At 41.9% G+C, this 25,100-nt stretch overlaps 1 protein-coding gene and 1 long non-coding RNA gene across 3 annotated transcripts; both read left to right on the top strand.

The window, feature by feature from the left end:
* Positions 1 to 7,692: 7,692 nt before the first annotated feature.
* On the top strand, positions 7,693 to 9,246 carry LOC139782283 (uncharacterized). Its single transcript, XM_071721251.1, has one exon. The coding sequence runs from the start codon at positions 7,693 to 7,695 to the stop codon at positions 9,244 to 9,246; it is 1,554 nt and encodes a 517-aa protein (XP_071577352.1).
* Positions 9,247 to 16,348: 7,102 nt separating this feature from the next.
* On the top strand, positions 16,349 to 19,506 carry LOC139782284 (uncharacterized). Of its 2 annotated transcripts, none has more exons than XR_011720838.1 (5): positions 16,349 to 16,401; positions 16,538 to 16,878; positions 17,387 to 17,553; positions 17,630 to 17,941; positions 18,315 to 19,506. It is a non-coding gene; the product is annotated as an uncharacterized lncRNA (long non-coding RNA). The 2 variants fall into 2 exon arrangements; XR_011720839.1 differs by having other exon boundaries at positions 17,630 to 17,889.
* Positions 19,507 to 25,100: the final 5,594 nt, after the last annotated feature.

Raw genomic sequence — 25,100 nt, forward strand, 5'->3', positions numbered from 1 at the left:
GAGCCCGTCTGAGTCTTGTTCTCTCGCGGACGGTGGGGGTCGGGATACGGGCGAAGATTCCCGGATCCCGATCCAACCTCCACACACCGAGGAGGCGCGGCGGGGAGAGGTGGTGGTCCTCCCCGTCGCAGTCAGATCAAAAATCCCGTTAAGGGAATCCCGTTAAGGCTTCGCCCCCGGGACGGGAAAGGTGCGCGACAAGCGCTAGACGGCGGGTGCCCCGGAAGTCATGATTCAGTTCGTTCCCGGGGTACCCGCCATAACGTCGCAGAGGGCCACTCGCGGGGGTTTTAGTGGGTAGGCTGCGCGCGTTTGCCGTCCTTGTGGCGGCGGGCGTGCGTAGAATCCCACACTCCCGTCGTCCTCTTCCCGGAGGCGAGGGGGTCTTCCCCTTCGGGGGCTACTGGGCAATCCAGGCTCTTTACGGGTCTGGGACCCCAGTAGTGGAAGATTTCCCCCGCGAAAAAAAAGGTAGACCGGGCCACCTCCAGGGGCTAGTTGGCAACCATCCGGACCCTTTGGGGCCCGATGGGGGCCTTCTAGTACGGGTTTTGCGAACCCGGAGTGCCCGAGCACAGCAGTACCGTAATCTACGGCAGTCCTAGTGGCTGTCGTGGACCGGGGAGTCTTTTTCAGGACTTGCGAGGTAGGCGGCCTCTATAATAAGTCCGCCCGGCCTGGACGGGGCCGTGAGGGATGAGCCTTTGCTCTTCCAACCGTCCTATGGAAAGGAAAAACCCAGACAGAAAACCGGGGAACCGGCTGCCCTGCTTAGGAGTCTGGCTAGCTTCGACAAACCAGTCTCCAACAGCCGGTAGGGGAAAGCTACCCTGACTTCAAACGCCCGGTCGGCCGGGACCGTTAGGGGGATTGTGATTCTCCCACCGGCCACGGGATTGGGTGTACCTATCCTCCATCCATTGCACGCCGGTGCTTCGGCAGGATGGGGGATTAATCTCACGACCATTGCACCCCGGTGCTCCGGCAGGTCGTGGGATTGCGGGCTCACCGGGGGTCGTCTGGGCCGCTCGAAACTGATCCGAGGTCGGGGCCAGGCGGCCCTAGGAGGGAGGACCCACCGGGCCACCCGGACATCTTCCGGGGTTGGGGCCGGTGGTGTCCTGTCGCCGGACGTAAGGGCCGGCGGCTTGTACGGTAGCCCATCGGTCGGCGACTGTAACAACTGGGGGAACATCCTGAGCTTGCTCGGCCGGATCTCTCGCTTAGTGCGCGGGAGGGGTATGGTGGGGGTTCCCTCTACCCAAAGTTGGCCGATGGGTGGCGGACTTCAGGTTGGTCGCCCCGGCGGGTAAGGCAATGGAGGTGTTGCAGCCTCCTTCGCCCCAACCGTCCGGGGGGCCCCCTGCGTGGCGGCGCCCTTCGCGGTGCCCCTATCGTCGGAGGTAGGGGACCCCTGAAAGCCCATGGGAGGAGGCTTGCCTCGCCCATGGGTGAGTAAGAGGCATGGAGTCCGCCCCCGATGCATTTCCGGGGGCAATAACATAGCCAGCCCCTCGGGGGAACTCGGGGGAAACCCGGCCAGTTCTTTTTAGGGCTGGTCGGTGAGAGCACGCCTTGGCTGGCGGAGCCGCGGAGGGTCGGGATTAAACTCGAAATGAGTGCTAAATTTAAAAAGGAAGATACGTAGAAGGAGGCATTGGGCGCTAAGAATCCTCTTCCGAAGAAGAGGAAGAATAGCGGCCCAAAGAAGAAGGTGGATGCTGCAGCACCTACGGAGGTCAAAGGGAACGGTACAGAGGAGTTCCCGACATGGGGGGACCTGGTATCCAAAAAGGTTCAAGAGGAGGCTACTACCTTGAAGAATACGGTGCTTGAGCGCAAGTTAGCGGAGGCGCAAGTGGCGCTGACAAAATTACCAGCGTCTACGGATGGAAAGAAGGTCTCTGACCCAAACTCTGAAGAAAAGGACGAAACAGAGAAGGTTATGGAGTACGAAGAAGAGGAGCAGAGGGAGAGCGCGGGCTCGATTCGTTCTGCGAGTGATGGATGGAAGTCTAGCGTGTCGGGAAAGCGTGGAACATACGTTCCCCCTTTCATTTCCGATACCGACGAAATGACAGATGGAGAAGACCCCCTTCAAAAGGCCGATATATTACAGTTGGGTATTCGCGCGGTGGAGGTTGTGGCGAAAAATATACCTAGTGAGAAGTTGCCAAGTCATCCTGGTCCTTTGGGCGACAGGATTCAGGAGCTTGAATTGGAGAAATTGAGGGCTAGAGGCATAAGGAATTCGTTTATTCCCGCCTGGCTGCTCCTCCATATAACGATGAGGGCCCTGAACTGGATGAAAAGATGGAAGTATATGCGGACGTAGTGGACGAGGTTCACTTCGAAATGGAGAGAAGACTGAAGGAGATCACGGAAGAAAGGAACTCGGCATTTCGCCTGAATGCTGATCTTGGGTGGCAGATAGACGAATTGAAAACTCGTGTCAGTGAATTGGAGGCACAGTTGTCGGCGGGGGGAGTGCCCCCTGTCGCCGCGCCGACGCAAATGGAGATAGACACGGCGCCTGTGCAGGCGAATGTTGACTTGGAGGCCAGGCTTAGCGGTATGGAGAGGAAGATGGAGGTAATGATGAGGGAGATATTCTCCCTAAAGGATGGGACTAGGTCGGCTCCAGCTCTTGAGAGAGCTGGAAATATCGTCCAAGATAAGGGTAGAGCTAAGGCTACAACGACAGGAAGACAAGGCAAGGGAGGGAATGCGAGTTCATTCCCTCCCCTGCCAAGAAGAGTAGGGAGTGATTCTGCCCCTCAAGGTAGGGGCAGAAACATACCTGGAGGGAACAAGAAGAAGGCGGGTCCCGGGTTGACAACTCTGGCTGTCCCCCCGAACCCGAAAGAAGGTGGTACTGGCGGGACAGCCGGTAGAACTAGGAGAACGCGTGTGCCGGTCCCACCCAAGATGGCGGCCGTAGGGGTTACGGTACTAGGTGGGGACCCGGCAACTTACGCACAGGTGTTGACGTCCGCGAGGGAGAGGATCTCACTTGCAGACGTCGGAGTGGAAGAGCTTAGATGTAGGAGGGCCGTTACTGGGGGCCTCTTGTTGGAGGTCCCTGGTGAACGGACCGTTGAAAAAGCGGACCTGCTCGCGACGAGGTTGCGAGAGGCCGTGGGTAGTGAGGGAGTGCGGGTCACCCGGCCCTCCAAACGAGTTGAAATTTGTATTGGAGGGCTGGATGGCTCTGCGACTTCTGCGGAAGTCGCGAGGGCATTGGCTCACACCGGTGGATGTGAGGTAAATAAAATTCGAGTGGGGGAGATACGGAGATCTCATGCGAGGTCAGATCTCTGTGTGGGCTCAATGCTCAGTAGAGGTCGCGAAGGCGACGGTAGAGAGCAGCGGGGTCCTGGTGGGTTGGTGCAGGGCCCACGCCGAGGTGCTGCCACCTCGCCCCTTGAGATGCTATAAGTGTCTACAGGTCGGATATGTCCGACTGACATGCACCTCCACGATGGACCACGCTGATACATGTTATCGGTGTGGAGTTAGAGGCCATCGTGCAAGTCGTTGTTCTGCGGCGTCTCCGAGATGTCCGCTTTGTGCGGACTCGGGGATGCCGGCTGATCATCGGCTGGGAAGGGGTGTAACGGGACCAACAGAGTGGGGGGACGGGGCCGTCCACGGCGACGGTTCCCCCTCCTCCCACGCGGACTCAGTTCGCGGAAAGGAGGACGGGCGGTCGGGGGGTCCGGGCCTAAGGGCCCGCTTCCCCTGGTTGTCTGTCGGTGCTGGTTTCGGTTGGCGGTGGATGCGGTCCGGAGGGGGCTCGGGCGGATTCCTCTAGGGGTTTTTGCCACAGGCGCTTTTCTCGGCCCGCGGAGGGTTGGGGTTAGGACTCGGGGGTGGCGAAAAACGCTTCTGGGTCCTGGCCCCACCTGCCCTCTACATGAGGGCGCGAGGAGGGGAGGAACCCATCGCTTCGGCGACGGTCACTCCTCCCCTCTCTCGCCCGGGGGCGGGTGTGCGGTCTGGGTACGCCGCACGCCCGTGCGAAAGCAACCCCAGAGGGGGGGTGGCGGATGAGGCGGTGTCACTCATCCGCCAGAAATTAGTTTCAGCCCATTCAAGGGCGCGGCGTGGGGAGGCTCATGGATGATATCCTAGTTTCCCGGGGCCTCCCCTACATAGCGCCGAGAGGGACACCCGGGGGGGTTTTAGCTGGTTGGAGTCCCGACCATCATGGCAGCGGTAGTCGGGAGCGACGAGAAATGGGCGTCCGTCTCCTCCTTTTGTGGCCGAGTCATGGCGCAGAAGGAGGAAGCGGAGCGGATCCGGTGAGGCGAGAGGCCGAACCCCAACCTTCCGCCGGCGAAGCAGGGCGTCTTCCGAAGACCACGCGGGCGAGCCCCCAGGAGAAGGAGGGAGCCCGCGGGAGACGCCCACCGCACTGGCCCGTCCAAGGGCGGGTGTGGGATAATGCTCCGGGGCGAGAGGGGACAATTACCACTCCTCTCCCCCAACGAGGACATCGGAGAAGAGGAGGTATGAGGTGACCACCTCCTGTGGTCGCCTCAACACCCGACGCGCGTTTGGAGGTGGCAGCCCCGTGCGCACGTCATAGGATTGAGCGTCCCTCAATACGTCCGCCATGGACTTGCAGTGGGCCTTTTACAGGCCCGCTCTCCGCTCGGGGTCAACTTTGTCCGAGCGGAAGCGTACATTAGTAAATGGCTCAGTGACGTGTTGAGGGGCGCGGGGGAGGACCGGTCCGCGGGCGGGGGTTCCCAGCGGGCCGACATTACCTCCCCCACACAACTGGGTGGCCGAGGCGATGGTGTCCCGTCCCGGCCACAATTGAGGTGCAATCCTCATCAAGCCTGGTGGGGACTGGTGCCCCTCTCCGACGAGAGGGGCACGAGCCGTACAGAGCCGGGAAGGTGGTGGAAGGGTATAGTTATTTCCCGCCACCTCCTCAAATAGGCGCAGAGGAGGACGGTGGGGTTTTAGTCGGTAGACCATGCGCGGGGACTTGTGTCTGCGCATGGAGTCCGACATAACCGCCCTCTCCCTCCCCCGGGGAGAGGGGGTATCCAAGGAGGATTTCCCCATCGTCATAAAAAAAGGTAGACCGGGCAGCTTGGGGAAGGAGCCGGACAAGGCCCAACCAGAAGCTGGTAAAAGCCGGAATAGATTTAGTGGAGCGGCGCGTCGTCGCTACAGAAAACAGAAGCAGATGGAGGGGAGGAGCGGCGCTGAAAAGCCTGCTCAGTACCAAACTCTGCGTCTGCAGCAATGCAGGAGACGGGGGAGCGAGCATCCGCTGGATCGTGCAAACGGCTCAGATCGGAACAGAGCACACCCAGTCCTTCCAGCACTGCACAGCTGGGCAAAAGGCCTAAGATCGCTGTAGATCAAAGGACTTTTGCCCAGACAACATCCGGCCTAGTTAGGGTGGCCATGGTTCCCATGGAGTATCCCGAACGAAGGCAGGACCCATTTCGCTGCTCTTATTGGGGAGGGAGCGTTGAGGGCTCTTAAAGCGCTCAAATTCAAACCCTTATGCGGAGTCGGCCAAGCAACGGTTAAATTGCCTGGAGGTGATCGCGGAGGGGCATCAAGTAAGAAGGAGAACGGGTCGGGTACTGTCTAAAAATGGCATTCATTCAAATTAACTTGCATCACAGCAAAAGCGCCTCGGCGGTACTAGCCAGGTGCGCAGCTGAGATGCACACAGAGCATTTATTCCTCATCCAGGAACCGTGGCTCATTAAGGGACACATCAGGGGTCTGGGTGGTTGTGTTAAGTTATTTAAAGCTGACAATGCAGAACGACCAAGGGCCTGCATTGTGACAAAAGGACTAGACGCTTGTCTATTATCACAATTCAGTGACGGCGACCTAGTCGCTGTAAAACTGAAACTCAAAATGGACGACGGGGGGGGTCAGGGATCTGATAATGGGGTCTGTTTATATGCCCTACGATTCGGAAGAACTGCCCCCTCCCCAGAGAAATATAGTAGAGTTAGTAGCTTATGCGAAGGAAAGGGGGCTATAGAGCTATTCTTGGGGTGCGACGCGAACTCACATCATCTGGTGTGGGGAAGCACCGACATAAACTCAAGAGGGGAAAGCCTACTTACTTTGTTATGAACACTGACTTACAAATCCTAAATAGAGGAACGGAACCCATCTTCTTGGACTCTAGAAGACAGGAAGTGATAGATATCACGCTATGCACAGGGGGCGTGATGGATCTGGTGGCGGGATGGAGGGTCTCGAATGAACCTTCAGGGTCCGACCACAGGCAGATCCGTTTCGACCTTGTGCGAGTACAAAAAGACGAACAATGGGGGAGAAACCCCAGGAAAGCAAACTGGGAGGGCTTTAGAGCTGACTTAACTAGTCGGCAAAAAATGCACCGGACAGATTTCACACAAAGGAGGACCTGGAGGTTGCATCGAACTTTATGAGTGATGCTATCAGGGAATCCTTTGAAATGAATTGCCCATTAGAACCGAAAAATGCTTCGACCAGGGTCTCATGGTGGAACAGGGAGCTATCGGGACTCAGGGCTGAGGTAAGAAGGCTCTTCAATAGGGCCAAAAACGTAAACACGCCGGGAGCCTGGGAAAAGTACAGGAACGCTCAGCGGAGTTACAAAAAAGCGATAGTTAACGCGAAAAAGATGGGATGGAGAAACTTTTGCGAGGGAATTGAGAGTTCTCCAGAAGCATTCAGACTGTGCAAAATCCTCTGCAAAGAGAGTAACCCACAGTGGAGCTGCTTTAAGCTTCCTAGTGGGGAATTCACCGAAAAAACTGAGGAGACTCTGAACCATCTTATGGAAGTCCACTTCCCGGGATTCCAGAAGTCCTCCTCGGCCATGGAAAGCCAACAACAACCTAGGGCTACCTATAAGCCCAGAGCATGGGAGTTGGCAGCAAAAGTGGTCTACCCACAAGTAGTGGAGTGGGCAGTTCGTTCCTTTGAGCCTTATAAGGCACCGGGACCGGACGGCATACACTCTATACTTCTACAGGAGGGACTGGAAGTGAGACGATAGGCCCATTGACCAAAATCTTTAAGGCAAGCATCGCTTTAAGACATGTCCCCTAAACATGGAGAGCCACCAAGGTGGTATTTATACCCAAGCCCGGCAGAAATGGACACATCAGGGCTAAGGACTACAGACTTATTAGTTTAACATCTTTCCTATTGAAGACCTTGGAGAGATTGATTGATAGGTTTCTCAAGAACGGATCATTAGTGGACCACCCTCTAGCCAATGCTCAGTATGCCTACAGGGAGGGCAGGTCCACGGAGACCGCCCTACACCACCTGACGGGCAAGATAGAGACACAACTATAGGCGAAAGGATACGATATTGGAACCTTCTTGGACATCGAAGGGGCTTTTGATAGCACCTCGAACATAGCTATCAAGGAAGCATTGATCAGGCATAGAGTTCCGGAACCGCTAGTGGATTGGGTGTAGAATATGCTGGCGGGGAGGAACCTAACGGTCATGCACAACGACACTATTATTAGTGGTAAATCGGGCAAGGGGTGCCTGCAGGGAGGGGTTCTATCCCCCTTGCTGTGGTGCCTCGTAGTCAATGACCTCCTAATAAAACTACAAAGAAAGGGGTTCCTGACCTATGGGTATGCGGATAATATAGCTATAGTGATCACAGGATCCTTTCTAAATATTTTAAGGGATAGAATGAACGATGCCTTAAAAATCGTCCAAAGGTGGTGCGAGGCCAAAGGTCTGATGGTTAATCCATCAAAAACCAGTATAATGATCTTCACCAGGAAGTACAAACCAGAACCTATTGAGCCTTTTAAACTTTGGGGGAAGGCAATCCCGTTCACAACATCAGTTAAGTATTTGGGCCTGTTTATAGATACCAAACTCAGCTGGAAAGTACACCTTGCAGAAAGCAGGAAGAAATTCTACTCGTGCACGTGGATGTGTAAAAGAGCCATGGGCAAGTCTTGGGGCATTAGAGCTAGTATAGCGCTATGGCTATACAGGGCGGTGCTGTTGCCGAGGTTGCTCTATGCGTCTGTGATCTGGTGGCCCAGGACGAGGAAAGTGGAGGCAAGGAACCTTCTGAAAAGCCTAGAAGGTAGTTACCTAAGGGCTGCAGTAGGGGCTATGAAGACCACACCCACGGAGGCCCTAGAAATTGCACTCTGTGTACCTCCACTGGCCGTGGAAAATGCAGCCAGGAACACAGCATATAAACTAAAGTGTCAGGGAGAATGGAGGAACACAGGTCTGGGACACACAAGGCTCGGCCTACTCCATAAATACCATTTCACTCTAAAACAGGATAGAACCCTAAGGAGATACCAGTTGGTAAAACATTTCAAGATACGAATACCAACTAGGAAAGAATGGACGGACCCGAAGGGTGTCAGGAATCCCAATGTGGATCTATGGTTCACTGATGGGTCAGGCATCAACGACCGCTTTGGAGCGGGTTTTTACGGACCGAAGGATGACCACATGGAGAATATTCCTGTGAAAAGCCACTCAACAGTTTTTACAGCTGAGATACTGGCTATCCTGAAGTGCACGGAACACCTTCTAAATAACAACATAAGGGGAAGGAAGATAAATATCTGCTCGGACAGCAGGGCAGCTATACTAGCGCTAGCAAAAACAACTACCGAATCAGCACTGGTTTGGGATTGCATGCCAGCGCTAAAGAGACTAAGTGGACTTAATAAAGTCACCTTGGTATGGGTGCCTGGGCATCAAGGAATACCCGGAAACGAAACCGCAGACATACTGGTCAAGAAGGGAGCAAATGAAGCACCATCTGATCAGGTAGCGAGAACACCCTTCGCAGTAGGAAAGGAAATCATCAAAGGCTGTCTGAAAAGGGAGCATTTGACCAGGTGGGAGAAATCAAAAACCTGCCGCCAGGCCAAGACTTTGATGAAAAACAGCAGACCAGGAAGAGCTAAAGAACTACTGGCGCTGAACAAGCAAAAACTGAGAGTGGCGGTGAGGCTGCTCACTGGCCACTCCGCTTTACTCAGAGCCCATCTATTCAACCTCGGACTCGCGGAACAAAAAGAGTGCCGCCTATGTGGGGACGAAAAAGAAGATAACGTGCATATACTGTGCCAATGTCCGGCACTTATATGCAAAAGATATAAAACCTGGGGACGAACGTACCTAAGTCCCCAGGATCTGAAAAGTGCTAGGGTTATAGATCTAATAAACCTGATACAAGACTCAGGGCTGACCCTAGAGACCTAGCAAATAAAAGAGTGGGGAGGCACAAAGGATCAGTAAGATCTAGGTGCCGTCGGGGGCCCCAGTGGAACCACCCACTTTCCTACTACTACTACTACTACTACTCACGAAATTCGGCTATTCTGAAGATGTATCAATCAAGCGTTGGCGTAAAAGCGGCAACGTCGCAAATAGCTGATCTCTCTATCTCAGTCTTTCGCTCATATTCTCTCTCATTCATTCGCATTCTGTCAGTATCGAGTTAACCTCCAAGGTTTTTTAAAAACATTATTAGAGATACACATTTTGAATGAACGCATCGATAAATAAATAACACAACCAACAACTACATAACCTGAACTGTCAGACTCTGCTTTGATAATTCAGTGAATGGTTAGGTTAGTTTACGCGAGGCTTGCCAACTTATTATTTTTTCTTTTCAAAGTTACATGCAGGGCATTTTTACTTCCAAAAGTTAGTTAAAGAAAAATAGAATGTTCGCAAATTTAGCCAAAAAAATGGCTTAGCAATCAAAAATACTTTTCCAGATGATCATTTTTGGCTCTGGCTACCATCTGATACATTTTAAAGTCTTTCGATGAATTCTGAACAAAGATATTCCGGAGTTTTGGATTTCAATCACTTTTGTCTACGATTGTACCACTCGAACATCCTTAATATGTATTTTTACTGAAATATTATATTATTCACAATCGTATAATTGTTCGAAATATCGTATTATTCGCAATCGTATAATTGTGGCAAGTCAGTTTTAAAACCGGAAAATACTGTATTTTTTATTCTTAAGATTAATTGCTTTTATATTTTTTTACAGAATTATTGTTTTTAATATTATTATAAATTTTTGTCACTATTTGTGCATTTTTCGATAGTTATGTATTTAATGGATGGAATCAAGTTCAGAAATGATTGGAGGAAAAGGAGAAATAATTGAAATTGATGAGGCTAAAGTAGGGAAAAGAAAATATAATAAAGGATAAATCATGGAAGGGCAATAGACATTCGGTGGAATTGAGAGATCAACCAAACGATTACACTGGGAAACACGGATTTTTTGTCGGGCCAATGGCAACTGATTCTGATAGATTTTTTCCCGTAGAATCGGAATCTGAAAACAAAAATAATGAATTGGCTCTAGTTTAATTTAAAAAAAAAAGGGATCTAAAGTGCTAAAAAAACGTGTTTTAAGCCATTTTTGAACATTCTGTAGAAAAACAACGGGAGCTTCTTTTAATTGGAATGAAATAAAAGCTTAAACCTTGCCCTTTTAAACTATGAATCAAAATATTAGGTACCATTAACTTGGAGTACTCATTGTCAGTAACAGTTTTTTATACAAGCGCGCACCGATTCCGCCACAAGTTTTTCTGGCCGCGCGCACACAATACTTTTCAATGCTTCGTTCGTTTAACTTTGTGAAGAAAAATAAAATAAAACGATGCGTATTATTCGGGGCGCATCGTTCCAAATTTATTCGCAAAAAAAACGGATGCGCCAATTCTACTCTTACAGAAAAGTTGCAAGTTGATTGGCTATCGCATGGTTTTTAGTCAATCAACTTGCAACTTTTCTATAAGAGCAGAATTTCTGCAAACGTTTCTCTTGCGAATAAATTCAAGAATCCAACCCCAAGTGTGTGCGCGCGCGCTGCGCCGCGCCTTAAAAACCTTATTAAGAACATATATAAGGTCTTATTTGAATTTAATTAAATTTAAATTCTGCACATTATCTGCTCTCGGATATGGAATACCGGTGAATGGCCTAAAAACTGATCTCACTCCTTGTTCATCCCTCTATACATATGCTTCGTTGACTTTCGAAAAGCTTTCTGTAAACTGACACTGTAAAATGGAACAAATTGTGGGAAGTTCTTACAGAAATGGGCGTGCCATATCACCTGGTATACCTCATAAAGAAATTGTACGTAGGGAGTACAGCGGCAGTCCGGGTGGATGAAATTGATTCCGGAGACTTCGGAGCTCGTGCTGGGGTTCGGCAGGGATGCATCCTCTTACCTTTACTATTTAATATTTATACGGAATACATAATGCGAACTGTCCTAGATGGATGGGATAAGGGTGTATCCGTGGGTGGACGGCTGATATCTAACTTGCGATATGCTGACGATACCACTCTTCTGGCATCAACTGAGGGAGACATACTAAACCTCCTTCAACTCCTGGAAAGAACAAGTCTCACGATCTCGCGATCAACAGAGACAAAACCAAGATGATGATCGTAGATCGGATGGCTGATAACAGACTTGATGTTAAAAGTATAGCCAATTGTGAAGTTGTACACAGCTATACCTACCTTGGCTCCACGATCACTAACAAAGGAGGATGCGAGGAAGAGATTAAGAGACGCTGTGCCATGACCAGGTCGGCAGTTGACAAACTCACAAAAATCTGGAAAGACCGAAAGATAACCAAAAACACAAAGGTCCGCCTAATGAAGTGTCTTGTCCTCCCCATCTTCCTTTACGGAGCTGAAACATGGACGATTCGACAACAAGACCACAGAAAAATAGAAATGTGGTGCTGGCGACGCCTCCTGAGGATAAGATGGACCGAACGACGTACCAACGCCTCCATATTAAAAGAGCTTAACATACAAAATAGGCTCTCGTCGACCGTTCGGCTACGGGCCTTGAAATACTTCGGACACATTACACGTAATGAGGACTCCATGGAACGCCTAGTAGTACAGGGCCGAATAGAAGGCAAACGCTCGCGCGGCCGATCCCCGACTAGATGGACTGATCTCATAAAATCTACAACAAAATGCTCTATCACAGAATGTTCCCGCAGTGCCACAAATAGAGACAGATGGAGGCAAATTGCAAGAGCTTCGGCGGAATCGGTGTGCAGTTCATAACCACGACCACTCTGTCAAGAGTGTACGACTAACAAGGAAACCCACGGAGGTGTCCCACTCCGATCTTGATGAGCTTTATATATGTTGTTGTGTAGACAAAAATAAGAGGTACGTCTTTTTTTATACGTGCCCATACGCATGTTTAGAGAGTAAACATTCCTCCGGAAAAAATCGATTTTTCTCTTTCGGGCCGAATATCTCCGAAACTATAAGAGATAGAAAAGTTTTCAAAAATGTAAATTAAATGGCTTCAAAAGTACTTTAAAATAATAACAAAATATATTTTTTATTTCTTTTATTTTTTAACATACCCCCGTCACCAATACATTTTTTTCAAAATTTTAAAATTTTTTGATCACCAAATAAAAGGTTGTTTTTTTACGAATTCAACCATGTATGAGAAAGTTATGTTACGATAAACCATTTTTGAGAAATAATTATAAACGCCTTTATCCGTGTCCGCCTATGCGCTCGATTCTTCATGCAACGCGTTCTGTTTGCATCTTTGCGTACTTACACCTAATAGAAGATGACTAATACATTTGGAGGACATTCTACGTAATCATGGAAGTTTTTATCGTGTTCTAGAGTCTAGACATAACAACTGAATCATAGATAAGATTAATTGTAAATAATGTAAATTAAATCATGCGCGACGCATATCAAATGTGTATGTTTCTAATTTGAGACATCACAAAGTGACTTATATATCGTAGTAATAATAAGTATTATATATTATTATATCGAATTATACATATTATATGTATAATAATATATACATATAATTCGATATAATAATATATAATACTTATTATTACTACTTTCACATTTGAAAGGTTGTTTAAATGTTTGAAAAACATCTTACGTATGAAAAATGTTCTTTTAATACGAATACTAAGATTTTTATACAACTAATAATATAAATATATAAAAGAACAATTTTTAAGATGTTGTTTTTCAAATATTAAAAAAACTTCAAATGTGAAAGAAATATTTATTCAAATCTTAAATTAACGTTTTTCAAACATTAAAAAAACGTTAAAAAAACATTTTATTAAACGTTAAAATAGATGTTTTCGTAACATAAAAAAAACATTTTCTCAAACGTTAAAATAAACATTTTCAAACATTAAAAAAATGTCTTTTTAAACGTTAAAATAAACATTTTTTAAATATTAAAAAAACATTTTTCTTATAAACGTTAAAATAAACGTTTTTAAACATTTAAAAAATGTTTTTTTTAATGTTAAAATAAATGTTTTTTAATGAAAAAAAGGGAACTTAACCCATTATTTTTAACATTTTTAAAAATGTTTTTAAAAATATTTTCCAAATGTTTTTAAAAATATTTTTAAAAACATTTCTTTGCTGATTGGGTAAATGCACCTGTTTTCTCCGACACTTTTAGAGCTCGACTAGAAGATGTATTGGCTTGAATAGGTTCAGGTTCAGGTATAATAGCTTGCGACTGGCATTCTGGTACCCTTGAGTTCGAAGGGTCTTTTGGGTCTTTCCCCTTTATAACGTATTTGTCCATTGTATCATAGCTCGCTTACTCAATACTCACACATAGACACGCTCATGATGTATTCTTACATCATGGATACGCTCGAGTCGTGCAGTGATCTGCACCGCACGCACGCGCAGACCGGCCGCAGCCATAATTTCAACGCAAATTTCAAAAATCTTTTTGTAAATTATTTTATTTGTAAATTCGAGACATGGAATTCCATTCCTAGACTACAGTGAGGCCTGGTTTTGACCATGGCCACCAGGACGGTAATGACGCGCCTGTTTCTGATAATAGGGGCGGAGCAACAAAATCAGGGTCGAAAAAAGCAACAAAATCAAAATAATGTAATCTATCGAGATATTTCTTTAAACTAGAATTTTTAAGGTTATGCTAGGTAGGATTAATTAGAGGTAGTTTTTTCATGGTAAGAGTGGTGCAACAAATTTAGGAATAGAACAACAACTACCAGATTTGCTACCAGATATGGAAAAAGAGCTGGTCAAATATTTGCTCTTGATGGAAAGTATGGTGTGCCCCAAAGTTTTGTTTCGGATATATCCGACATTGAAACTCCTGGTGGGGCTCCTGATGACGCAGATGCGGTATACATGTGTTGCCAGAAACGTTATTCCATGGGCCAACATGGTGAAATTTGAATTTAGTGTCTTATTTGTCACTTATGGGCACACAGCAAATGCACATTGTGCGAAAAAGATGAATATGTGTGCGATTTTTGTTTGTAAATAATAAAACTAAAAAGATTATAAATTGTTTAATTTATTCTGTAATGTTTATGCATTAGTTTCTAAACGCTATTGTCAACAAAATTCGTTTTTTGTAATTTTCGATGGGAGCCATATTACTCTCCCTCACTTTTGTCAAAAGTTATAAAATTAGTTTGTTTTTTTTTAATATATGTGCAATACAATTTAATTTTTTTTTTGGTTCCACGTTTGGTTCCACAAGCAGACACAAACTTAATAGTACCTCCATTTTAAACAAACAGTTTTAAACAAAAAGTTTAGAACAGTTGAAATAAAAAATCAAATTTTATGAAGAAAAATCAAACTGGGGGGGGGGGGGCACAATACCACCCCTTTCTCTAGATAAAAGCAATAAAATCGCAGTAAAATCCGATTTTGCCTTATGGATGTGAAACCAACAGATCGAGATAAAATTGCGTTCATAACACTATTTAATTGGTACCTTTCGTTTCATCAAACATGTCTTTCAGTCTAAAAAATTCTGGTGCCATCTTTCAACGACAATGGACCAATTTCGAAGAGGCTGAAACATATCACGGTGTGATGGTATGTTTGAATAATTTATAATTTCAATTAATTTTGAGGTGCACATAATAAAGGATCTGCAAAAGGTTTTAATCGTCTACGCGAATTTAAATTATGTGCGAAACGAAGAAAGTGTAATTTTGTCCGCTCGCAGATAAAGTTTCTAGAACACGTAATCACCGCTGAGGGCAAAAACCCAGATGATAAAGTGGCGGCAATCTTGGACCTCCCTCCACCAAAAAATGTGAAACACCTGCTTATATTTCCGCTTCATGGTTCCGCAAGTTTATTCCGAACTTTGCAGTGATTGCCTTTGACGTAGCTAATTAAGAAGAATGCCGCATGAATGTGAGCTAAAGATCAGGGAAATGCCTTTAACCCTTTCGGTACGGGATGCCCGCGCGCCGAACGGTTTCCAGTGGCCGAAACTCCGATCGGCCGATATGCTCGTTACGGCCGAGAAAATTTATGCGCTCGGCGTTCCATTATTATACTTATACGCCTTCAATTATTATACTTATTAAAGTATTATATTTGTAACACAAACATTTAAAAAATTTCAATAGAAATCAATAGAAACATTTTAAGTTAAAAATGTCGTAACAAGATAAATTCTAATAAAGGAATATAACATGAAACGTTAAAAACTAATGTACAATTTCAAAAAAAAATTTTTTAATTAAATCGGATTAAATTAAATTTTTAATATTCTACAACATTTTAACATGTAGAGAAACAAAACTATATAGTATAAGACTAGTGACTTTAGACAGTGACTCTAGTCACTGCTCGGCCGCAGCGAACGACATCTGGACAGTGATTTTAGTCACTGCTCGGCCGTAGCGAGCGGTATTTGGACTGTGACTATAGTCACTCCTCGTATCGAAAGGGTTAAAGCTAAAGAAAGCACTCATAAATGTCCCCATACTTAGACAGACGGATGACCACCCAAGTAGAACAAATCAGTCATGAAAATATCAAGAGACACGGCAGTGTCTCGCGCCAAGTATACGCGGAGCGAGACCGACCGTGACTCTTTTACGCGACGCGACGGGTTGCGAGTATACGAGATGTTGAGATCTCGATAACGAGTGAACGGATCAAGTTCTAAGTAGGCTTGATCGATAGCTTGGGGTCGAATTAGGGGGGGGTTTCTGTTATAAATATTCCGCTACGTGCCCTACGAGCGGAGATATTGCGACGCAAAGTCCAAATGTGAAAATTTTATTTTAAGATACTTTCTTCTACGTCGACCGCTCTCATCTTAATATAACATATATATAACAGAGAAATGTCACTTTCACTTTTTCGACACTGGCGGCTAACGGCGTTAGTATCGCAGTGCAGTGCAGTGCAGACAGTGCGTTTAGCGCGCTGTCACCAGTCAGTTCATCAGTTAACCTATTCTCGAGAGACACGGTAGTATGCGCGGAGCGAGACCGACCGTGACTCTTTACGCGACGCGACGATTAATTCAAGGTAATTGTTTTATGTAATTATCCTATATAATTATCTTATTCTATATATTACTGTTACTTATTTTACTGTTTATACTACGTTTACGTGAGTGTTTACATAGGTTAATAACCTATTATATTCATTTATATATTGACAGCAGAGAGCTGATACTGAGATCAAGGAGTCAAGGAGCCTGTTCACACGAGGCGTTTCTGCCGCGCGATTGCGGCCGCGCGTTAACGTTTGCACGAGCCGCACGCTGTCGCGAGGTAAGGTGCGACAACGCGCGTACGCGAAACGGCAGTAACACCGTAATCGTGCCGGCGATATACTGAAAATTGAATTGTTTCGTGCTTATCTGGAGATTTCGTATCCCTACATCGTGTTACCACCGCTGCCGGAAAAGAAGGTTCTCTACGCTTTTGGCAGAAAGTGACGACTGACACGTTCGATCCCGACTTCGTTGATGATCGCAGAAGAGCTGGAGGAGGACTCGAGGTACGTTTCCGATTTGCAATTATAAAAGTATCGTGCGATGAATGTTGTACCCAATTATAACCTCAAATGAAGTTGTGCACGTTGCTAGTAACGCTGTCTGTAATAATTTGCGTGAAAGATTATTGATGTAATATAAAAATAAATTACACAATATGTATGTTTATTGTTCCCGAAACGAGTTACGATCTCATATTCTTCTAAAGCTTACCCTCATGTTCTTTTACTCAAAACCATTTTGACTTTTTAATCAGCTTGTAAACCGAATTATAAGGCCTGTTTTTTTTATCGGGCTGACACTTTCTTTCTCACTTTTCCCAAATTTTAAATATATATTATTTTTAATGTGAGTGTATATTAGTGTAACAATAAGAAACAGACCTATAACATGGATGAATGTTGAAACCAAATTTGAGACGAGTTAATCGTTTCTACAAAGAACAATGTATCATTCCATGTGATAAATATAATCTTCAAATTTTATAATAATATCATATTACAATTATTTTAGGTTCCAGTATGGGTGTGAAATCTGTAGTGCTAGTAGGTGGGATGGACATGCATGCATAAGGAATAATACTCGAAAAGAAACCTCATATTATCATCGCTACACCTGGTAGATTATTCGACCACTTGGAGAATACAAAAGGCTTCAATTTACGACAGTTAAAGTTTCTGGTAATTATATAAGCATATGGATTTATTTTGACAATCATTACATTGATTCTAATCTCTCTCTCGTTTTATTCGCAAGGTGATGGACGAGCCAGACCGCATCTTGAACATGGATTTCGAGGTAGAGGTTGATAAAATTCTCAGAGTAATGCCACGAGAAAGAAGGACGTTACTATTTTCAGTAACGATGACAAAGAAGGTGCTGAAGTTGCAACGTGCATCCTTACGCAATCCCGCGAAAGTTGAAGTGTCTACTAAGTATCAGACTGTAGAAAAACTGCAACAATATTACGATTTATTCCAGTGAAATTCAAGATACGAAATATAAACGATATAACTGTTAGTCACAAAAAGAAATATCAATCATCACAATTATTTTATTATTATTTTGGTACGATATACTCTTTATATTTATATGATAAAATTGCCATTTGAAATTAAGCATTTATTGAGACTCGTAAGACTTTTCGATGTTCTTATTTTTGTATCGTAATTATAAGTCGTTGATTAAAGAAAACAACTTGTATAGATAAGTAAATGTGCTATTTGAATTAGCTAACTGAATCAATGTTTAATTATAACTGTCGCAAATATTTGTATTTTTGTGCAATTAGAAATAAATTTCTTTTAAAAATTAAAATTTATCTTTTACGTAGCATGTTTCTCATTTGTATTATTCTTGAGTTAATTACTGAATTATATTCAATATTCTGAAATTTAGAATAAGTAGTTTATTCTTATCGTCTGAATATTTTTCCATTTAGGCTTGTGGTTAGCGCCGGTGTTGTACATCTCATTAGTATAGCATTAGTCGGCTGGGGCTCAGGCAGAGAAAAGGATGATCGTCTGGAACCAATACCTGCACTTGAAGAGAAAACAGCCGCAGCGATAATGTTATACTAAACATTATAATAGTGTTAAAATCGATGCAAGACTACGATTGAATTACGCTAACGTGCGTAATATCAAATTGATAGTGTCTATATCAAGATTGAACAAAAATTATAGCTGATTGTGAGATTAAATAGCAATAGTTTTCGTTCATATTTGCCTAGATACAGTCCAGTTTTGCAACAGATATTGTGCAATTTAATATTGAATTGAAACGCAAATATAAACGTAGCAAGTATGTTTGAAGTGAAACGCGTTAATAAAAGACAATATTTCTCGTATGTGACGAATTAAGAGTTGGGATATGTATCACCCATGTGTGGCATATAATGTACATTTTGTCATGTTTTATGCATCGATATTATGTTAGTTCATAATAATATTCGTGATTTCAAAGCGACACTAATCGATTTACGAAATTTACGGAAAACGAGCATTTTATGTGTAACAATCGATTATTTATGATTGAAAGTTATGCGCTATTCGCTTTACATGGCATAAAAAGACGAGATTGAGCATGGAAAAACGCTTTATTATAGCTTAATCTATACATTAGTTTTTTTTATCAATAAGGCCGCAATCTAGACAATTATCGTTTCAAACTTCGGTTAACAAATTTCTATCGTTGATTAGTATAAACATTCGTATATCGAGTTATCTCCTGATATATCTCGTAAATAGTTAAAATCCATTTTCATATCCTTATTTAGCTATGTTTTTTTTTTTTTTTTTTTACAAAGGCGATTGTTTTGACTAGACTGGGCTCTTAAAAGAGAACGATAATATATATATTTCTACCTATAATCCAATTAGTTAGAGGATATTTAATAAGTAAGTGTGGCGTGCCTTTTCTTCGAGACTAAATACTTTTAACAATTATTTCTTGAGACTGTTATATCCATATAAAATGTACGATTTAATTCCGTGGCCGTGGCAAATCGTACATGGAACGTATCATGAAATGTAAATACAATAAAAAGTTTGCTCCTCGGGAGTATATATTTATTACAATGATGTCGCGGGTGTAATAATAAAACAGCGAACAGGTCATAGAATGTGTTATAATCTTCGTACATACTTTATTTCCTTCATTACGTCGAGATCCTCGTCCTTATAATTTATTTCACATAAATAGTTTCATGCGTATAATATACAATAATCATTTGCTGTAGGTATGCGATGGGAAGAAAACGTACAGTAGGAAATTGTACAATTTTCCTCTTAAGGAAAGATGTGTGATAACACGCGAGATAATGTAAAAAAATTTAATGAAAGAGTAGGGTACAAGAGAATTTTATTGATATCTCTATCTTTTCTATATCTTTTCAACAGAAAGAAATTATTTATTGTATCAAAGGTATTAAAACTATTTATTGTATATCGAATATCAATGATTATATTTTAATTATAAAAGACGATGAGAGTGGTGGTGAAATTTTTTTACTTTATTAGTATTAATCACGTTAGAATGCGATTATGTCCTATATCGCTAAATATACAGGGTGTTCCTCAATGTTTGGTACTTTTTTCATATTTAGATAGAGCGAGCCAAACTGAGTCGAAAAGTCATGTACCATTTTGCAATTTTCGCAATAAGATCGTCAAGTCTTCTCGCAGAGAGTATTCATTATGTACATGGCTCTGTATTCCACGTTATTCAGACCGAATGGTGAGTTTCCTAAGGAATCTTTTTAATATCTCAACATTAATTAAACAAATTTACAGATATGGATCAATTAATCTATGTTTCTGATACTTTGAATCGGTAAACTCACCATACGGTACGGAGAACGTGTAACTTAATTTCTGTAACTGCCGCTGAAGATGGCTCAAAACTGAGCCGAAACGTACGGATCGATGTAATGTATCAAAACGACGAATAAATCAGTTATTTCTGATATTACGCACTGTGATCTTCCTCTGACCCTCATAGCCTTGACTTCTCCTATTTTAATCTCGAGGGTCCTCATATTACTTTATTTATTATTTTGACTTTTCTTTGATAAAATTTTATTATGTTCTTTGAAGGAGTATAAATTCTTCTTTCGAGTACATGATAAAGACTCTTTCTAAAATTTGTACATTTTAAGACTATTATCAAGAAAATATTCTTTCTTAAAGACAACCGTTACTTACTAAAAGAAAAAAAGTAAATTGAGTAATCGCTTTTTTAAGCAGTACAATTGATATTTCCCTGTGTATGCATGTACACTCGTATGTACATACGTACGCACAAACAATTTTTCTATGTTGTTAGAAAACTTTATTTCTATTTAAAAAAGGCGAGAAACTATCATCGCTCAGAACGGGGGCCCGGCGTTACGCGCCGCTCGTGCGTAATCATCGACGCTTGTAGAAAACAACTGCCCGCGCGCCGACCGCGGGGCGGCCGCATCTCGCCGCGCGCTTGGATTTGGCGGTGGGCCGGGCCAATACGGCGATTTTTAATCATTAATAACTCATCAACTATTGCGAAAATTGCAAAATGGTACATGACTTTTCGACTCAGTTTGGCTCGCTCTATCTAAATATAAAAAAAGTACCAAACATTGAGGAACACCCTGTATACAGGGTATAAAACTAAAGGTGTTACAAACTATTATTTCTAAAACTAAGCAAATTATGAAATTTTTGTTTCTTTAGAAATAATAGCCTGTAACATCTTTAGCTTTACAATCTGTACATACTGTTTGTAAGATATACTCTTTATAAGACTAGACATTATAGACGCGCGCGCTATTTAATTAGAAGAGGATGCGTAACACTACAAAATGCATGATATCAGTACAAAATTACCTTTTTCAAAAAAGGTAAAAAAAGGGCGCCAAGTACACGCGTGGTTGTTACCTCGAAAAAAAACCAAGTGGTAGTATCATTAATTTTAAATTCAAAAATAAATAAAATCTATTCTAACCTAGGTGGTAGTAGCTTTAATTTTTCTTAACAAAATTATTAAATTACAAAATTGTTACTTTATTCAATCCAAGTGATATCTACCTCGAAAAAACCTAAATAACAAGTGGTATCTATTTAAAAAAAATATGTGAAATCTTTTAATACTGCGCCAATTACAAAGAGAGAATATATATATATATATATACCTTAACAAAATTATTATTATATCACAAAATTGCGTTACCAAACTCAATCCAAGTGATACGTACCAACCTAAGTGGTAGTAGCCTTATTTCTCCTTAACAAAATTATATCACAAAATTGCGTTACCTAACTCAACCTAAGTAATGTTATTTCAAAAAAATATATGAAATCTTTAAATTACGCCAACTACAAAAAGAATATATATATTGCTTTGAAAATAATTGTAGCGCAACTACTCTTAAAAAATAAAACAAAATTGTGTTACCTAACTCAACCCACGTGGTATGTATCTTTGTATTCCTGAGGGTCTTTCTATCAATCTAAGTGGTAGTAGTTTTAATTCTCCTTGATAAAATTATAATATTACAAAGAATCATTTTAATCACAAAGAATTAAAAAGGTAACATTATAAAATAAAAATATTTAATTAAAATAAAATAAATAAATTTTTCTTGTAAAAAACTTGGCGCTGCTTTTTTAAGGTCAATCCAGACAAACTTGCATAGGTGCATAAGCATATGCATAAAGAGATGAATTGGTCTTTATTTCCTTTTGCACATATATATGAACCAATCAATTTCTTACGCTTATGTTTATGCGCGATGTAAATTTGTCTGGATAGACCTTAAAAAAGCAGCGCCAAGTTTTTTACAAGAAAAATTTATTTATTTTATTTTAATTAAATATTTTTATTTTATAATGTTACCTTTTTAATTCTTTGTGATTAAAATGATTCTTTGTAATATTATAATTTTATCAAGGAGAATTAAAACTACTACCACTTAGATTGATAGAAAGACCCTCAGGAATACAAAGATACATACCACGTGGGTTGAGTTAGGTAACACAATTTTGTTTTATTTTTTAAGAGTAGTTGCGCTACAATTATTTTTCAAAGCAATATATATATTCTTTTTGTAGTTGGCGTAATTTAAAGATTTCATATATTTTTTTGAAATAACATTACTTAGGTTGAGTTAGGTAACGCAATTTTGTGATATAATTTTGTTAAGGAGAAATAAGGCTACTACCACTTAGGTTGGTACGTATCACTTGGATTGAGTTTGGTAACGCAATTTTGTGATATAATAATAATTTTGTTAAGGTATATATATATATATATATTCTCTCTTTGTAATTGGCGCAGTATTAAAAGATTTCACATATTTTTTTTTAAATAGATACCACTTGTTATTTAGGTTTTTTCGAGGTAGATATCACTTGGATTGAATAAAGTAACAATTTTGTAATTTAATAATTTTGTTAAGAAAAATTAAAGCTACTACCACCTAGGTTAGATCAAAATGACATCATTCTGTAATCATTTTTTACGCGTCATCGTGACGTCAAAATGGCCCATTAGAAGCATCTAATCTTGACTAATCACTACTTCTCTTTGACTTTTATTTGATCTTTTCGTTCTATTTAAGAATATACTCGAAATATGTTATGAGAACTGAAGAAAATTATGACTGATCATGCAATTTGTAACAATATATACTGTTACATATATCGCGAGTCTCGTAAAACAGCATGTCATAAGTCAGTCATTTCAAACTGATTCTTGACGTTGACCATATGATGACATAAAATTCATCATTTTAATGTCACCTTGACGTTTCTGTGATTAACTTGTTCTACTTGGGCATTTACCGTTCACCATACAGACGCCAGCAGTTATGCAATAGGGGCGATTCTTGTGCAAAGAAGAGCTGTTCGTGGAGTATGCTTATTAACTCCAGCAGAAAGCAACTATAGCACGACGGAACGCGAAACTCTTGCATCGTTTGGACTGCTACGTAAAGGATATAATACTACACATATCGAAAGCTCATCAAAGGGGAGCACTTGCGACTTTTCCTTGAAAGATGGATACATGTATTGAGTAAAGAACAAATAGTCAAGGGTAACGACCAATAACGAGCAAAACAAAGATGTTGAAAATTTGAAAATGTATATTAATATATTAAAAACGGGACGTTTCGGCAACACCGTGCCTTCATCAGCCTAATAATTACAGAAAAATAACCGAATAATCGAGAACCACAAACATATCCACATAAGCACGGTGACAATGTTAAAAAGTCGCAATCGCTATATAAATACGGTTGTTAGTCCGAAGATAAGTAAGGATTATCGTGATATTGTTCGTCGAAATAACCCGGCATCGAGGCGCATTTTCAAAAAACTTGTATAAAGGGTCCATGATCAATTCCTCAGTCGACAATGGGAATGAATCGAGTCAAGCTAGCGAAGTCTGCACGTCACCATAAAGAGTCAACAGTTAAAAGTAAAAATGCGTCTGAACTGTAATAATGGAAATAAATGTAGAATCAATTAATAATGTTATAAGTGCCATATTGTGAAACCGTGTAAGAAACACTAACAATAAGTGTGAGAATGTATTAACAATTGTACGTACTGAGAATAATGTGGAACCACAAAATCGGCGCGATATATGGGTTGGTCGATAGGGCCATACTATTATCCCACCCTATATTCCAGTCTAAGAATATTAAATTGGTTATTGATTTATTGAGAAGTAACGGTTATCCTTTGGATTTGATCTTTAAAAGAATTAACATAAGATTGGATACATTATTCAACGGTAAACTTAAGCGGAACATTAGTGTTAACGCACGTAATGTAAACGAGATAGAAGATAATGACTCAGTTGAAAATAGAAGAAAGATCATTGTTATGCCGTTTATTAACAATATTTCAGAAAAAACAGCTCATTTTTTTGACAAAAAAGAACACATAATAGGGTATAGAGTTCTTAACAAATTGAACAAATTCATCAAAACACAAAAAGACGTCAATGCTTTGTGCTCTAACAATAATGTTATCTATAAAATTAAGTGCAATGATTGTGATTCCTCTTATGTGGGGCAGACTAAACGACAACTAAAAACAAGAATTAACGAACATAAAAGAATTATAAATTGGATCCATCTAGACATTCAGTTATCACGGAGCATATGTTGAGTTTGAATCATACGTTTAATTGGAGCGATCCTGAAATTTTAGATTTTGAAACGAATTATTACAAACGACTCATTTCTGAAATGATACACATAAAAGAACAAAAAAATGGCATCAATTCCAACAAAGATATGGAATTACTTGATGGTTCCTATTTTAGTATCTTAAGCGATCTCAGTAACAATGCATAGGGACTTATTTATTGTTTCAACTGACATCCTGTGTTGTTGGCCGATTGCGGCGTAGCGATAATGCTCAGTCACACATAGGATTCGAAACAGTACGGTACTTGTAAACACTACTTCTTGATTCCACATTATTCTCAGTACGTACAATTGTTAATACATTCTCACACTTAGTGTTTCTTACACGGTTTCACATTATGGCACTTATAACATTATTAATTGATTCTACATTTATTTCCATTATTACAGTTTAGACGCATTTTTACTTTTAACTGTTGACTCTTTATGGTGACGTGCAGACTTCGCTAGCTTGACTCGATTTATTCCCATTGTCGACTGAGGAATTGATCATGGACCCTTTATGCAAGTTTTTTGAAAATGCGCCTCGAT

Source organism: Temnothorax nylanderi, unplaced genomic scaffold, assembly GCF_030848795.1.
Source record: "Temnothorax nylanderi isolate EJ_2023f unplaced genomic scaffold, tnyl_v1.0 TNYL_tig0401_pilon, whole genome shotgun sequence".
Lineage (NCBI taxonomy): Eukaryota > Metazoa > Arthropoda > Insecta > Hymenoptera > Formicidae > Temnothorax > Temnothorax nylanderi.